The sequence below is a fragment of the Apodemus sylvaticus genome, chromosome 4, assembly GCF_947179515.1.
Source record: "Apodemus sylvaticus chromosome 4, mApoSyl1.1, whole genome shotgun sequence".
In the NCBI taxonomy this organism is placed as follows: domain Eukaryota; kingdom Metazoa; phylum Chordata; class Mammalia; order Rodentia; family Muridae; genus Apodemus; species Apodemus sylvaticus.
This window is the reverse complement of record NC_067475.1, coordinates 19,495,156-19,513,159: the sequence shown is the minus strand read 5'-3', so window position 1 is coordinate 19,513,159 and position 18,004 is coordinate 19,495,156. Positions and strand designations below refer to the sequence as shown.

At 38.8% G+C, this 18,004-nt stretch overlaps 1 protein-coding gene across 1 annotated transcript; it reads left to right on the top strand.

Moving 5' to 3' along the window:
• The first annotated feature begins 347 nt into the window (after positions 1-347).
• Positions 348-17,280, top strand: LOC127682622 (guanylate-binding protein 1). The gene is made up of 11 exons (XM_052179102.1): positions 348-672; positions 3,479-3,690; positions 4,339-4,466; positions 5,443-5,552; positions 8,968-9,164; positions 9,508-9,750; positions 11,280-11,560; positions 12,629-12,841; positions 14,517-14,619; positions 14,894-15,087; positions 16,646-17,280. Exons 2-11 carry the CDS (start codon positions 3,501-3,503, stop codon positions 16,754-16,756), a joined length of 1,770 nt encoding a protein of 589 aa, XP_052035062.1. The 5' UTR covers positions 348-672; positions 3,479-3,500; the 3' UTR covers positions 16,757-17,280.
• Positions 17,281-18,004: the final 724 nt, after the last annotated feature.

Below are 18,004 nucleotides of genomic sequence, written 5' to 3'. Positions count from 1 at the left end.
TCAGTGATGTTTTCTTCCTCCCTCCTTTCTTCTCTCCCTCATCCTCCCTGTCTTTGTCTCCCCCCTTTTTCTCCTTCTTCCTTCCCTTACTGTTCCTTCTAATTCTAACATTTTTTCTTTCTATCTTTACTCATTCAGAGTGCAGAGAAATGGTTTTTAAACAATTCATGTCCACTTCTGAATTGCACAATCTCTTGCTAATTTTGTGTAACCCAGTGGGACTGGCAACTTCACAAGACAAACACCAATGGACAAAAACAGGGCAGAAACACACAGAATGATCTTAAAACCACACCCTCTTCAGTAAGTGCATCACCTTGCATTTTTAAACACCCACAAGAGACTGCACCATTCATAGATCTCTTGCTGAGAAATCTCCTAGACCCTCCTCCTAGGAGCACACCCCTCACTCCTGCTGTGGTGGTTGAGTCATCTCTCCACCCCCCACCGAAGTTGGGAAGTTCTTTAGTTTCACTTTCATCATCTTAAGCCTTTCTCTGTTTTAAAGCGCTAACTCTTCACAAGTTCTCTCACAAAAATCTGGAACTTCCTGGATTAGTACACGGTCTTTGTCACAGCGCCGGTGAGAGAGGACCAGGCACTCTGCAGCTAGACCCTGAAGCAAAGTTGTCAGGCATTGAAAGACTACTTCTCTAAAGGATTTCCTTTCAGGTAAGACAGAGGCAGGGGTGGAAAAGTGTTTACCAGACTGCTGGTTTACTCTAACCAGAGGAGGCTGCAACCAACACAGATGTGAGTGGGGCAGGGCTGGTTGACAGAGGCAGCCTTTACCCTAAATTAATTACCCTTAATTAATTTGCCCTACTATGGCAAATTAATTAAACTCTGGTAAAGAAGAGTTCACACAGAGAGCATAAGTGTTTTAAGGTTCATATTGCTTTCTAGGTACTATTTTAGATCATCTCTACTGTCTAATGGAACTCAGACAAAATCCCTGAACTTGTTGCCAGGGTCTACCTAAATAAGTTAGGCTGCTTGGAGTTTGTAAAGAAGTAGTTATCTCCTTGACAATCTAGGGAGCTACAAAATCTTTGTGTATACTATTTTGGATATATATATATATATATATATATATATATATATATATATATATATATATATATATATATATGATTATACATATATATATATATTATTCATTCCTTAAGAACATCCTATATGTCATGTGTTTCTCATTGTATATATTCCCTACTCTTTCCTCCATCTCCCCTACCCATCCCCCATTCTGTATTCACCCCTTTTATGTCCTCACTGAGTCAAGTTCCTGAGCTCATTCAGGCGTGGTCATAAGGCCACCTAGTGGAGTTTGGGTAACTTACATGGGCACATCCCTCAGGAAAACTAACCCTGCCTTCTCCAGCAGCCATGAACTGCCAATATCATCTCAGTTATACACTGGGCTTGCTGAGACTCTCACCAACCTATGCTGCAATTTTGACTGCTGGATTTTGTGCAGGTTTTCTTTTTTATTTTGTTTTGTTTTCAAGATGTTTCTCTGTGTAGTGCTGGCTATCCTGGAACTCATGTATAGACCAGGCTGTCCTCAAACTCAAGATCCACTATGTGCCTCTGCTCCCCAAGTGCTGGATTGAAGGCATGCACCACCAATCACTCAGCTTCATGTGGTTTTTCTATAGGCAGCTGTAGCTGCTGTGACTTAATGGGTTCAAAGACCATATTATTTTCCAGAAAATACTGTCACACCATGAAGCAATGAATATGTTTCATGTGATATTTTTGGTATAAATACCAATGTGAACTGAAGGAAACCAAACCTTTGGGAGGAATTCTCAACTCTAGGGCAATATAGGAAAAATTTGAGTTCTGTTTGGAAAACTGTGTGGTGGCAGAGAGTCCCACAGCACTGGGAATGTCATGGAAGTCTGCCAGCCAAGCACAGGATCCAGCTGAAGGAGCCTCAGTGAACACAGGGAACAAGCTGGGCAACAAAATACAGACTGATCAAAGTACTAAGACACAGGGAATAAAATAAGTACTGAGCAGTCTATGCTGATGCAACCAAATGAATGAATGAATGAATGAATGAATGCAAGTAGGAGCAATACTCCCACTTGCTGTTAGGCCCCCATTAATAAATATCCAGCATAATAAGAATAGAAAGTCATCTATAAGTAAATGCTACCATGGGTAATTTATAAGCTTGAATTGTTAGTAGATGCTGAAAGTAGTGATGAAACTCATGAAGTATGGTGAAGTTGTATGTGCTGAGTGTCTGTCTAAAGTCTGATTTATATATATCTTTATACATATATCTATACATCTACATATACATATATATACACACATATATATACACACATTATATACACACACTGCATACACACACATATACACATCTATACTATACACACACTACATACACACACATATATGTATATATATACACACACACATCTATACCTACACACACATACACACACACACACACACACACACACACACGAGTATTATTTGGTCATTTGGTAATTCTAATTGTTTTTGAGGAACTTCCATACTGCTTACTACTATGGCTACAGCAGTTTACATTTCCATTGGCAATTCATAAGGGTCTCATTTCCACAACCTGGGAAGCCATTGTTATTTGTTTTCTTTATCCAGGATATTCTCAGTGGGGTGAGATGGGACTTCAATGCTTTGTTCTCTGGTGATTAAACCCTAGATATTTTATTCTGAGTATTTATTTTCTGTCCAAGTGATAATTTTGATTACAAAACTATAACCAGTTCTTGGCAGGTAGTCTCTTAATCAAGAGACCATATTCAAAAGAGCACTGTCAGAGCAAGTCATGTCCACATCATTCATCCTCTGATTTGATCAGTGACGATTGCAGAGTATCTGTTCTGGAACCTTCTTGCCATCTATATACCAGTAGAATTTCAAGCTAACATTAAAGAAAGAACTAAATAATGATCTAATTGAAGGGTGCTCTACAAGATAACTTTGATATACTCCACTAAGTTGTAAAGTAATGGAGGATAAGGGAAGATGGAGAATCTACTGAAGATGAGAGGAAGCTGAAGAGTTGTGAGGATAAAGTAGGGACCCTGGATTAGATGAGGAAGCAGGAAAGAGGCCCTAGTAAACAGTTCACTAAGAAATAGAGGAGGTATAAGGTATGCAACCTCATTAGCCTGTTGTAAAAATGCTGCAACCCAGGCAGCCACTACACTCAGGGAAGTAGGTTACTGGGATTGGACAAAGCTTGGGAAATTGTATATGCAGCCTTTTGAACCCAGTACATAACTTTTCTGGTCATCTATGAACTTCAAATTAGTTGTATTTAAGTAATAGTAGAACAATCTCTAGGACAGCCATTCCTGCCCCAGAACTCTTACAAGCGTACAAGGAACACATTTCAAAGAAGGAAAATTTTTGTACATAATATTTAGTGTACGTAACTGACTAGAAATTGAGGTCCAATTTATCTTCTCATTAGAGACAAAAAGAACATCTTGGACATGGCTTCAGAGATCCACATGTTGGAACCCATGTGCCTCATTGAGAACACTGAGGCTCAACTAAAAATCAACCAGGAAGCCCTGAGGATCCTGTCAGCCATCAACCAGCCTGTCGTGGTGGTGGCCATTGTGGGCCTCTACCGCACAGGCAAATCCTACCTGATGAACAAGCTGGCTGGGAAGAGAACAGGTGAGTGTCACCAACAGAACTGTGTTGTGTTCCTTCTGTTCACTTATGTCACCAGCCTCCTGAAAGCAGATGTGAGGAAGAGTGTCAGAGACAGAGAGGACTAGGAAAGGATAGCATCCGTCCACCAGTGGAATTTCTTGCTGTTGAGGCATCTTCATCCACTGAGTTTTTAAATGGTATCTTTGCTTTCCAACTAAACGGTATAGTAGGTGTGTTTTAGAGAAATAGGTAATACATTCATTGAGAAAGTTAACTTCTTTTCTTAATTTTATTTTCTAGACTAGGTTTCTCTATAGTCCTGGCTCTCCTGAAACTTGCTCTGTAGATCAGGCTGGCCTTGACCTCAGAGATCTGACCATCTCTGCCTTGCAAATGCTGGGATTAAAGATGCACACTACCACCAACTGGCTAACTTCCTTAGTGATGAATTATAAAACATTTTCTAGACTGTCGACACAGGAGGAACGAATATCTGGCTCTAAGAAATGAATATATTGATCAACATTAAATAATACAAATCTCCTATTTCAAGGCTAGTTATTCAATTAATGCTGAAGTTGTTTACTCTTTCAAATGTAACAATGTTATTTTTAACTCAATATCAGGAAGCATCTTCATTTACTCCCCTACCCATCCCATGCATTGCAGGCTTCTCCCTGGGCTCTACCGTGCAGTCTCACACCAAGGGCATCTGGATGTGGTGTGTGCCTCACCCCAAGAAGGCAGGGCAGACCCTAGTTCTGCTTGACACTGAGGGCCTTGAAGATGTTGAGAAGGTAAAATAAATAAAATCTTTCAGATTCTACCTGTAGCTTGTCAATACTTTATGTTGTAGTACCAATTCTAATCCTGGAATTATGCTTCCAAAAAATTAGATGAATGTGCTGGTCTTCAAGTTTGTCCAAGAGTTGAGAATAGTGAATGAGCCTTTAAATGATAGCTAACAATATTTGAGTCATTCTTCTGTCAAATCAAAATAGGATATTTTGGTTGAAACTGCTAATAAGAACCTGAACTTGCCTATATGTGTTATAAACATGCCTGATTATTCAATGTGGGACCATGATGAAAAACAATGTTTTGAACTCTAAAAGAATTAATATAATATATATTATAATTTAATATATATTTATAATTATTTATAATTGTATATTTAATATATATTTATAATTATGTATTTAAATATATAAACATAATTATTTGATTATTTATAAATACATAATATTTATAATTTAAAATATAAATATATAAATATACTTATATAGAGATATATAATATAAAAATAATATATATTTAAAATTAATCACTTCTTCAAAGGACTGTCAGTAAGAGGATGACAATGCAAGATCTTCAACAATATCATTGTTTATGGAGAATCATGAGTTATCATCCTAGATAACCATAACTCTTATTGAAAGACCTTACTGTCACTAGTGCTAAAATGACCCTTACCATGCATAACATGTCCTGTGCCCAGCATGCCAGGGTAGATTTTAGTAACTGACCAACATTATGACTTCTAAGTGTCAGTGTCCTCTATGCTCTCATATACATGGATGCACATTGTCATGTTTGAATTATACAGCATGAGTTGATGTTTCATAAAATCATTGTACAGCTAGAAAATTATTGTGTAGTAGAGATGACTTACCTTTGATGTCATAGCTGATGGGGGACGGACAAAGACCTTCTTTGCCTACCTGAGTTGATGGAAAGTCTCTTAGTCACTCTTCTTCACTCATTGGCCTGTAGGGTGACAACCAGAACGACTCTTGGATCTTTGCCTTGGCAGTCCTCCTCAGCAGCACCTTCATCTACAACAGCATAGGAACCATCAACCAGCAGTCCATGGACCAGCTGCAGTATCCTTTAGGTGTGGTCTAGCGTAGATCTAAACCTAGAAATTACAGCTTCAATATTACATCAGGTAAGATGGTCAGGCAAAGACCTAAGCATTTTTAAATCTCTCATTCACAAATCCTCTGATAATCCCCATGTGAGTTTGCCATATTTTCCACTACAAATTCAAATGTCTTGCATCATATCTTGCCATAGACAGAGTAGTACACTGCTAAGAGTATCCTTGTCTTCATCAATGTCCTACATTTGTCCAAATCCTCAATGTGATTCAGAACCCATGTTCTCAGTAATCAGTATTGTCATTATATTTAAATGTTAGTAATATCCTAACTGCCCCCCTGGATACTATAGGTAATATTTATCCTGCAACTTCATGAAGGGATCTGAGCTGGTGATGGCTCATTATCCTGCACTTCCAGCATCAATGCTTCTCCAATCTACAGCTCAGTCACTTTTTCATGCTCTGCCATTGGAAACATGAAGTCCTTTGAAGCCAGTGCCCTCAAACCACAATACCTCCTTTTATCAAACCCCTAGGACTAGCCCAGGCAGCCTTCTTTGCTGAAGATTTTATTTCTTGCTGTTTGGAGACTTGCTGTATTGGTAGCTAATAGAAACTGACTTTCACTATTCTTTCCCTGTTCTTCCTCCTTGTATCACTCCTTCCTCTCCTTTCCCAATCATTGACCCAAAGTCACTATCAATGCCTCAAGCATACCCATGAACTTAACCTCAGGTATCACACTGCATTCTTTTTGTATCCCTATGCTCAACCAGAGGTCAGATTTTATGATCCCTCAGCAACATTTCAAATATCATTTCTTTTCAGAACCACTTGCTTCTTGAACTAGAACTAGATCTGGAACTTCATCATTTCCTAATACTGCACTTCCCTCTCTGGATAACTGGTCCATTTCCTTTGAGTACTTTGAATGTCACAGCTCATCACTTCCTGCACTTCATTCTCTCCTCCTAGTTCCTAGGTAATATTTTTCTGTTTGACAGGTTTCTGTGCACCTATATTTCAGTCACCACCAAATTTCTGTTTAAAACTGTGACAGAATTCAATTTTTTCATCTTCATTTAGATCTTTTAGAGATGATTTCATCTCAAAATTTATGAAAACAGTTCCCCAACCTTTCCCATTATAGCACATTCCCACGAGTTCCACAAAGTTGCTCTTGATCCTTTCCTTCATACCCTAGAAAATATTCTCTCACTGATGTTTAAAACTCTTATCAGCATAGCTATTTCTCTAGACCAGTCTCACTGTCTTGTCTACATTGTCTCTAGTTGTAATGCTATTCCTTGACACTCTTAACTGTCAGTTGGAATTCCAATAGTGTGACCTTTGAAATACTGCTATATCTACCTTTTCTTCTTTGAAAATCTACAGCTGCTTCCTACTTAGTAGAAAAAAAACTTGAAACTTCTTACTTTAGCCTTCAAACTTACATATCCTGCCACTTAGTTCCTTAGTACTCTCTGCAGTGGAGTTCATACACATATTAGATACACTCACATTTTTCTATCACAGGGTTTCTGACTACTATCTTGAATGTTATCCAAATAGAAGTTTCAAATGTTTCATTACTATTAATTGTGGTATCTAGACCTATGTAACTGTTACCTAAATATCCTGCCATTTCTTATGTTTCTGATCTTAGTTACTAAGAAAATTCCCAACGCCAAGATTAATTATATATCCTGTTAAGTTCTGTGCCCTGGGAAACCAGTTACAATAGAAGTCTATAAACCTGTTTTATATAGTTACCAACAATAAGCTTGTACCTGAACCAAATATCCAACAGTACTACCTGATCTATGTATAAGCTTTTATGGTATTTGTCTTTATAAGCGTCTCCTGGAACAAACCCCAATATAAGACAGATACCTGCACCAATATAAGAAACTATTTAGAATAAAATGTTCATTTTGATTAGTGGTGTAGTAAAGTACCCAAGACCTCTCTGGAGCTTGACATCCTATTTGGCATAATACAAGAGACCTGTATGTGGGTACCTGACATCCTGGCTGGAAAGTTAAGACATAAATGGTAGGTAAGTCCTATCCTGATAGACAAGTTAAGACATGCATATTAGATAAGGCAAGTCCCCTGCCATAGTTGAATACCCCCAACCAATTGGAGCAGGGTAAGTATATAACAAAGGCATGTTCCTAAAAAATTCATCTTTTCCTAAATCTTGATTGGTGAAATAACTTGGCACAGATGTAGATTTGGGCTTAAAACCCTGTAGAATCCGAACTCAATGTCATGGTTCAGTTTCTAAATCTGGAAAATGTGCCAGGCCAACCAGTCCTGGGGTATATGCTCATGAACTACCTCTGTATTACTGAGATTGGTGTTCATGTGGTATATGAGGCAATCCCTGGACATCAACATGTGTGAGTTGGTGCATGTGAGCTGCTTGCTGAGACTAGAAGGGTCATATTTCCTGAATCTTTAATTTTACCAAGTTGTACTCCCCTGGACATGGATACTGGGAACTGAACTCAGGTCTTCTGCAAGAACATTAACTGCTCCCAACCACTGACCCATCTCTCTAGCCTCTCCACTGGGGGCTTTCATGGATGGTTCTTTTAATTCTTTTAGATTTCTGTTAATAAGTACTGCAAAAGGCACATGAAGGTCTCTCAGTAACTACACACCTATTCTCTAGACTTTAGGCAAAGGAATTTTGTTATACCAAGATGGTAGTAAATATGTGAGATTTTGAAATAAGTTACTTATTGTTTTTGTTTCTGTCTCTATCTCTTACACCATAAACTCTATGATGGTAGCATCTTCAATTAAAATTAATTTTAAAATTTCTTCCCTGGTGTTGCCTGATTTATAGTCGAGGCTCAATGGATGTTGGTGAATGACTGAATCGGTGAATGAGAAAGCTAATGTCCCAGTTTTCATTCGGTTTCTGTGATGAACATTATGACACGAAACCACTTAGAGATGAAAGGGCATGTTTGGTTGACATGTTACAATGTATCACCAAGGAAACCAATGAACACACCAAGATGCAGGGACTAGAGAAAAAACCTTGAAGGATCTCTTCTTGCTTCATGTGCCTAGTAGCCTACTTTTCTTATATAGCCTGGGACTACCTGCAAAGGGATGACACTACACACTGTGGGTTGGACCTTCCTTCATCAATTAGTAACTGAGAAAATGTCCCCAGAGACATATCCACAGTCCTTGTTTATAGAGGTAACTTCTCAATTAAGGAATTTAATCAGTTGTGGTAATTAGTCTTCTCAAGTGTCTCTAGTTATGTGAAATTGACAAAAACAGACCAAATACAGCAAATAAATAAGAAAAACATTAATTTGAGAGACACTGGTAGAATATTTATCTTAAAATAATAAAATTGTTTTTCTAGTTTCCTTAACTTATCATGCCAGCTATGTGACAGAGCTGACTGATCTTATCAAGTCAAAGTCATCACCTGATCAGAGTGGGCTCGACGACTCTGCTAACTTTGTGGGCTTCTTTCCAACCTTTGTGTGGGCTCTGAGGGATTTCTCCCTGGAGCTGGAAGTTAATGGAAAACCTGTCACTTCTGATGAGTACTTGGAGCATTCGCTGACCCTGAAAAAAGGTACCTGGATTTGGTGGAATGTTCTGAAATGAACGGGAAAAAATTTCATACATGCCATCTCTGCCTGGTTGGCAGATGTCTTGTGTTTGTAGTTATGGTATCCTAACATTTTTTATAAGAAGTGAAAACACAGTTTACAGAATCACTTGGACTCCACTTGAAATTTCACAAGCTACATTTTCGTAGAGAAAGGCTGTTTTCTTTCCTATTACTTTAAGTTTTTGTATCACTTGTTCTTCATTAGGTATTCTAAAGCTTGCATAGGCTTTGAGAAAGTTATGGAACTGGAAATGTCATATCTAGAAATAATTCATTGAAAGTTTACTGCATCTAATTCTGGCAGGCACTGATAAGAAAACTAAAAACTTTAATGAGCCTCGACTATGCATCAGGAAATTCTTTCCAAAGAGGAAGTGCTTCATCTTTGACAGACCTGCTCAGAGGAAGCAACTCTGCAAACTAGAGACTCTGCGGGAGGAGGAGCTGTGTAGTGAATTTATAGAACAAGTTGCAGAATTCACCTCATACATCTTCAGCTACTCTGCTGTCAAGACTCTGTCTGGTGGCATCATAGTCAATGGGCCACGTAAGTTGTTCTTTTTTACTTCTTACCTTGACTTTCCTTCTTCTCAGTGTAGAGGATACTCAGGGAGCCACTTCCAAGCTGACCAAACATCATTAGTTGATGTCATTGAAAATGGAGTGCATGCATCACATGATGGAATTTACTGGAGAAAAACCATTACTTACCATATCATGTCTGTAATAGCAAAAGGGAAAAAGAAAAAATAACTAGAACCTAATTCAACCCTAAAAGCCTTTTCATTGTTCCCATATATAAAAAGGATTAATAAAAGTCAGGAAAAGTGAAAATACCATATTTATGGAGTTTGCCACTAAGGGCTGAAACTTTCACATACAAACAAAATGTTTAGTAATGGCTTTAACGAGCCAATTATTGAGTATAATGAGAGGTAAACAGATATGATTTCCATTCTGCTTCTGATACAACATTGCCAAAAGACACTTAAAATGGAAACAAACAAACAAACAAACCCCAAAATTCACAGTTATTCATAAATAACAGTTCACATAATTAATAAAAAAAATAAGAAGCTGTTACTTGGGAGTCAGGTATGTAGGCCAGTGGGACTTAGGTTCCAGGGGACAGAGTGCACACTGTTTTTGTTTGTTTGTTTGTTTGTTTGTTGTTTTTAAGCTGATAGGTAAGGGGAAGATGGGAATGGGTAGGAGTCACCCAGAAGGACAGAGGGTAACATAACAGAAGAAGACTTGGAGTGGAACACAACTTTGCAACTTCAAGAAAGTAAGAGTCGGCTGACTGAAAGAAGAGTGGAAGAGAGAAAGGGCCCCTCTGAAGAAGTGTGGAAGGATGGTATCCTGAAAGGACGGGGATATGACTCAAGAACATCACCATGGGTTCTAAGCTCTGTGGAGGATTTGACAGGCAGGGATTCTGGGAGGAGGGCAAGGCAAAGCTTTCTAGTCTACATGCCTAGCTCTCTTGAGTGTTCTGCATACAACCCCTTGTGGTGCTCCAAAGGGCAGGGCAGATACCTGTAGTGTGATGTTTTTAATCCATCAGCAAAGCTCAGAGAAAACCCAGATGATTTTCTCATCAATGTACAAAGTTATGGGAGAGCGTCTGGGTCGATCCATTATATGGGCCAGAGAGAGGACTAGAAGGAATCACCATTTTAAAAACCCACAACAACAAAGTCAGCAGAAATGGCAAAGCTCTCACTTTAGCTTTTTTTTTTTTTTAAAGCAATTAAGAATGCAAGGACAAATGAATTTGAGGAAAGGAAATGGGGAGAGAGGAAGGAGAGGTAGTAAAGGAACTGGATAGCTCTCCTTCACCAATACTAGAAGCTGCTGAATCCAACATCTCTTTTAAACAAATGAAGAACGACCAACCAACCAACCAACCAACCAACCAACCAACCAACCAAGAAATAAAGGATTTAATACCCTCTGGACTTTATAGTTAATAAACTGTTATATTGCTGCTTTTTCTTAGAGAATTCTAAAAACTGCATGTAGAGTGATCTCTTTACCAACTGACAGCCATTTTCTTAACTTTGTCTTTCATAGGTCTGAAGAGCCTGGTGGAGACCTATGTTGGCGCCATTAGCAGTGGGTCTCTTCCCTGCATGGAGAATGCTGTCCTGACTTTGGCCCAGATAGAGAACTCAGCTGCAGTGAAAAAGGCTATCACCCACTATGAAGAACAGATGAATAAGAAAATCCAGATGCCCACAGAGACCCTCCAGGAGCTGCTGGACCTACACAGGCCAATTGAGAATGAGGCCATTGAGGTCTTCCTGAAGAATTCTTTTAAGGATGTAGACCAAAAGTTCCAGACAGAATTAGGGGTAGGTGTGGTACCCCAAATCATAAGACAAAGAAAAACATAGGTTTTTTTTTGGGGGGGGTAAGTATTTTTCTTAGTCTCCAAGGTAGCAACACTCAATGGTACACACATATTTACAGTGATTATTGAAAGATTCAATTCTTCTGGGAGCCATTGAGGGAACTGCACAAGTGCATTTACAAAAGATAATTTATTTGCTTCATAATATATATTTTTATTCATTGAGAGTTTTTGCCTTATTCATCCAAATGTAATTTTTATTCTTAAGGAATACATTGTTGGTGTGTTTCCAGCTGGTAATGGGAAACCAATCATAAGATGTTTTGCTGTTTAATCAGTGACTATGCTTTCAGATTACAAACACAGGATTTTACAAAGGACCTTCATCCTGAGGTTCTGATAAAACAGCATAGTCAATGTGAGGAGGGAGTTGACTGCTCTGTAATCTAAAGCAGATAAAAGTGCTGCCATTTAGTTCCTTACTTAATGTCATTTGGAGAGATCACTCTTCTGTTAAGCTTTCCAAACACTACGTGCCCTTTATATCATCTTCATCATTTTCTTGGCTATATGGTAAGAAAATATAGGGCAATGTTCCCAAATTAAAGAGCATTACAATGGCCATTATCCTTTTGTATGTATTTCTGTAGAGCTCCTCACACTGTCTGACTAAAGACCTCTGTGACTTGTGTTGTTACTCTATCCTTTTAGACAAGAAAACTTTTGTTCACTAATCACAAGTTCATGAAGCATCAAAGAGGTGAGTTCAGGAAGTCCACACAGGCCTGCATAGCTCTAAATATTCCTTCAATGAAAGACTTAAGTAGAAAAAGGCTTTCCTCCTGAGAAGTGATACCTGTGCTCTGAGAATATCTTTGAAGCAAGAAAACAGGGATAAAGGCCTTTAGGAAATGAAATTTGAAGTGTCAGTTTCTATAGCCAGTATAGAATTTCTTCAGGGAGATTCTCACAATGAGATGAAGACCCTGTCCTCAATTAGACATTCTTCAGTTGTCTGCTGTGTTATCTCTCACCTCTCAACCATCCTTGTGGTTTTGTCCTTATGCAGAACCTGCTGGTAGCCAAGCTAGAAGCCTTTGTTAAGAAAAACATGGATGCGTCATCAGCTCGATGCTCAGATTTGCTGCAGGATATTTTTGGACCTCTGGAAAAAGAAGTAAAACAAGGGGCATTTTCTAAACCCGGAGGTTACTACCTTTTCCTTCAGATGAAACAAGAGCTAGAGAAGAAGTACAACCAGGCTCCTGGGAAGGGCCTCCAGGTAAATCGAGTTGTTGGTACCATTTTGAGGGATTGGTGAGGAAACTCTTCTAGATGTCAGTGAGAATGAGGAAGATACAATGGTGTTGCTGGAGAGTGGCCTTGTCTTGCATTCATCTAGGCAGACAGCCAACTGTGAGACAGACAGCAGATTGCTCCCTTAGAATCATAACTGGGCCTCTTAGAAATGTTTGTGGAATTTATTCATTCACTCAACCATTTGCTCACCTAATTGTCTAAAATTATTTATTTGGCCTTGTGTGTCAAGAGCTTCTTGGGTTCTGAGAGACAAGATGATTAAAAGTAATGATGGTGGTAATAGCAGTAAGCACTTAGATTGCTATCTCCATGTTTCAGAAACTGATTCCCTTAATTCTCATACCACTACACAACAATGCACTATTATTAGTGTGTCTATAAAGTGAAACAGAAAATAAGGCACAGTGAAGTACAAGACTCACAGCCAATGAGCAGTACACCTTGAATGCAACTCCAGACAGCATTATGTGCATTCGTCAAGACTAGACTACTCTACTCTGGTAATAGAGTTTAACATTGGATTTGAATTTGTATTATCAACAAATAACCATGTATTTTAAAGGGCTGGATATTTATTGTTTTACTTCTAGTCAATAAGTCAGGTCAAAAGAACTCAGTGCCTCTGTGGTGACTCAACTACTTATTTGTTCCCAGGAACAAGTTCCTTTGTTCTCCACCAGAACATTAGTCTATGACCTTGATCTCTGGGCTGTACCCATGCTTTAGAATAGTTGCAAGATAGTCAGGCTGTACTTCAACTTTATACCCTGAAACAAAAAGGAAGGACAAAAGGACAAAAGAATGGTGCACCAGCTCCTCTTAAGATTTTGAAGATGCACCATGTCTTTTCTGATTATACACCTTTCACATGAATTTAATCCCATGGATATTACAGATTTATAAGAGATACTGTTATTTGCTGTTTTGATAGACTACGAGGAAAAACTTTAGCAAATTGCTCAAAGACGTTAGGAAGACCAGTGGCTATATAGGGGATAGAAATTTCAACCAACATAAATAGTCCATAAAAGTAAATGAATATATATTTCAGATGTAGCAAGAGATCTGATATTCTGGGAGGTAATGTACTACAGAGATTAGCAAGCTATAAAAAAGATCACAATCTAGACAAGGAGCATCCTAGACAACAATGAAAAATGCATGTTGCTCTTTTGGATGAACTAGGAAGTCATGTTAGAGCATTGGAGTAATAGGAACATTCTCAAAGTAACATGGCAAAGTTCTAGATACTCCAAGATAAATGGTCTGGAGCAGTAGTTTAAGCAGAGGAGTTTAGGGCTGTGAGCTTTGGATGCAACAGATGACAAGCAAAAGGCTGGTGTTACATTTTTGAAGCTAAAACTGACAAGATCAGCATAGTTACATGAGACATGTGAAGCAGATAAGAAAAGAGACCAAAGATACCAATTAGTTTGAAGAGTTAGGAGATATTAAAAGTTGGGGCTAGGAAACGATCAGATTTGGGGTTGATGTTGTCTCTACTTCAGTTTTAGGTCCATTAAACTTAGGAAGCTGTTTGGATTGCTACATAGCAGTTCAATTAATGATTGCAATCAATTGACATAAATGTCAGTTAACATACATTGGCTTGTCTCCAACTTGTTCTGTACAACTAGGCAGAAGCGATGCTGAAAAAATACTTTGAGTCCAAGGAAGATGTTGTTGAAACACTTCTAAAGACAGATCAGTCACTCACAGAGGCGGCAAAGAAGGTTGAAGGTGAGAGCTTCTGAAGGCACTCCATATGATGGAGCTCTTGACATGTTTAGCAATATGGTCCATATGGAATCCTCAATTGTGGGGAGGAATCGAAAACATCATTCATGGTGTTGTTTATTAACTGGCATGGATGCTTCTTTCTTATTAGTTGGTTATTCCATTAAAAAAAAAGTTGCCACAGAAAATTTTATCAAAGCTTAGAGAATTTTTTAAGGGTGATAAAAATCAAAAGAAACTCATAAAATTTAATCTTCATCTCTTTGCTTCTCCTCAGTGGAACGTATGAAGGCTGAAACTGCAGAAGCTGCAAACAGAGAGTTAGAAGACAAGCAGAAGAAGTTCGAGCTGATGATGCAGCAGAAGGAAGAGAGCTACCAGGCGCACGTTAAACAGCTGACCGAGAAGATGAAGGAGGAGCAGAACAAATTAATAAAAGAACAGGACAACATCATAGCTCTTAAACTTCGGGTAATTTATCATATCATCTCACTACCTTCCTGTGCACCATTCAAAAATAAGTATATCAGAGAGCTGGTAAAGCTTCTTAGTAGTTAAGAACATTTATCTCTCTTGCAGAGGACCCAGGTCTTTTTCTCAGCATCCACACAGTGGTTGACAACAGTAAACCATAAATCTAGTTCCAGAAAATTGAACCTCCTCCATTGGTCTCTGCAGGCACTGAACATATGTAGTAAACATACATTGCAAGCAAAACACTCATCACTTAAAATAACAAATCTAAAAATCAAGTGAGAAAAACAAAATGCAAGTTGATCAACAGGCTGTAGCAGGAGGATATCTAGTTCACAGTTAGCCTGGGTTATGAAGATCTTCACAATGAAGACTCCTGCAGTACAGTAAATGGTTCAGAAACTCTGATACATTTGCATACCTTCACTGCTTAATTCTACCCCTGTCTAGTGAGTAAGAGCTGGTTTTGGCTGAATGAAACCCTTCAATAGACAGTGGCTAGGAAGTGCTTAAGTGTCTCCTACTTATTTCCATTTAATAATTTTAGACTGTTATTTGTGTGTATGTATGCTAGATGGAGACATTGTAGTTTCATGAGATGTAAAGTAATTAAAACAATTTACACATTATTTTCTCTACTGAATGGAACCCAAAGGGAAATCATTTCTCCCATACCTGGTATGACATTGTCTCTGGAAACATCCCTAACCATCTACCCACTCAAGCTAATGGGTTAAGTACCAATTTGCAGTACTCTGCATTCCTCTACATTTTCTACTGAGTCTCCATGATGGTCCAGAATATCTTGTGAGGACTGTAAACCCCAGTTGCTTCAATATATTTCTATTACCTATTTCTGTCACTAACATGTTGGGCATGCACTAAATCCCTTCATTGAACACCTGTCCTGATTCAGAATCAGGTAGTGACCTTCTATTTTGTTTGAGCCCATCTTTATCAACTTCTTCCATGTATTTGAGAGTGCACCACACAAGTCAGAGATGAGACAAAAAACAACAGGCAAGCTGGTGCTGATTTTATAGAAAACAGTGTTTTACATGAGTCAAAGAACATAGAGAACTGGACCTGAGGGTTGTAGGCTATTGGTGTTTTAGAACTGTTAGATTACATTTCTAAAGCTGGGAGAGAACAAGGGAAAACATTTATAAGCTGTGGTAGGAGACAAGAGAGAGACAGAGGTATAGAGAAAAACAGACAGACAGCAGAGAGAGACAGAGAGAGAGGGGGGACAGAGAGAGACAGAGAGACAGAGACAAAGAGAGACAGAGATTGAGAGAGAGACAGAGAGACAGAGAGACAGAGAGACAGAGAGACAGAGAGAGAAAGGTTGAGAGAGAGAGAAAGAGAGAGAGAGAGAGAGAGAGAGAGAGAGAGAGAGAGAGAGAGAGAGAAAGAAGGAGGATTTTAAAGGTAGAAAAGGCTTTAAGAAAAACACCACAATCCTCAAGGGTTTAGTGTAACTACTAATGGAGAGTTTGTGAGACACTGGGGAACATGGAGCATGATCTGAGTTCAGCCTCCATTTCTGTTTTAGGAACAGGAAAAGTTTCTCAAGGAAGGATTTGAGAATGAGAGCAAGAAACTTCTTCGGGAGATTGATAACATGAAGAGAAGGCAAACGTCTGGGAAATGCACCATACTCTGAAGGCTTGAGGCCCAAACCTCTCTGCCAAGCTCTCTTCCTCACAGATTCTGTGGACTGAGCACCTCAGGCTTTAAAACAATGATTATGAAACTCAATTCACCCCAACTCAAAATCAGTCACATGTAACTCCAGTTTGGGTCACTGTCTAGCCACTGGGCAACATCAGAGGAAGTTCCTCTGTGTGTAGAACACATGTATGAGCAGAGGTTCAGTCATCTGTGTTTTCTAGGTCCACTTGGCCTGGGTCATGCCCATCCACTTGCTTCTCCTTTATAATCTTAAGTTTTCTTCTTTCCTACAGTATAGTTTCTGCAGTCACAGAGCAGGCAAATTTTAACTAACTTGCAAAACAAATTCCCCTCCATTTCTCTGAGGACTTTGACGTTTTGCTACAGTACTTCAAAATCAAAATCCCTTCTCCATTTTCCATTTTATCTCCCCACTCTGACAATATGTCTTGGAATTTCTCAGAACAAATTGTCTTGCAAGAGCATGAGTTAATAAAAATGATTACTCCAATGTAATTGTTTCTGAATATGTATTACTATTTGTGGTTCATTATGGAAATAAAAGAATATTCTAATAAACTAAAATGTTACTAATCTCTATATCATTAGGGAGTACCCATAGTGCCTAACTCTGGGATGTTAGAGAGTTTATTCTCTATTCCATAAGAATAATGGCACCAACCAAGGATAATGTTGAAGTCATGGGTCTCATCACAAAACCACAGAAACAAAAACAACTTTTTGTGTGCACATTTTTTTCTGGTGCTCAAGTGAAACCCAGGGCTGTGGTAATGCACTTTGATTAAACATTTACCCACCAAATAACAACTGTACACATAATGTTCCCTTGATATAGGTCTGAATCCAAGATGTTAGCACTATGTGTGCTAATAGAAATGACTCAGCATCTACAGCTAGGGAATCAGCAATCCCGAGTGTTTCTGTGTTAAGTCAGATGCAGTTTTCAAGATGCTGCTCAGTGAGCAGTACAGCAGGAGAGATGACTAGGTAGCCCTGGAAAACACATCCTGGAAACAGAAACTCAGGTAATAAGGGCTCAGGAGTGGACCAGTCTTACAGAGCTGGGGACATAGCTCAAGCATTTCTCTTGGGATCATGCAGGTTCAGAGACCCCAGCGAGTCTACTCAAGAGACACCTTATGTGCACAAGCTTAGCCATACCTTGGAGGGAGTGTGTTTTCATATATACCCATCTCTTCTGTTTGACCATAACCTCCAC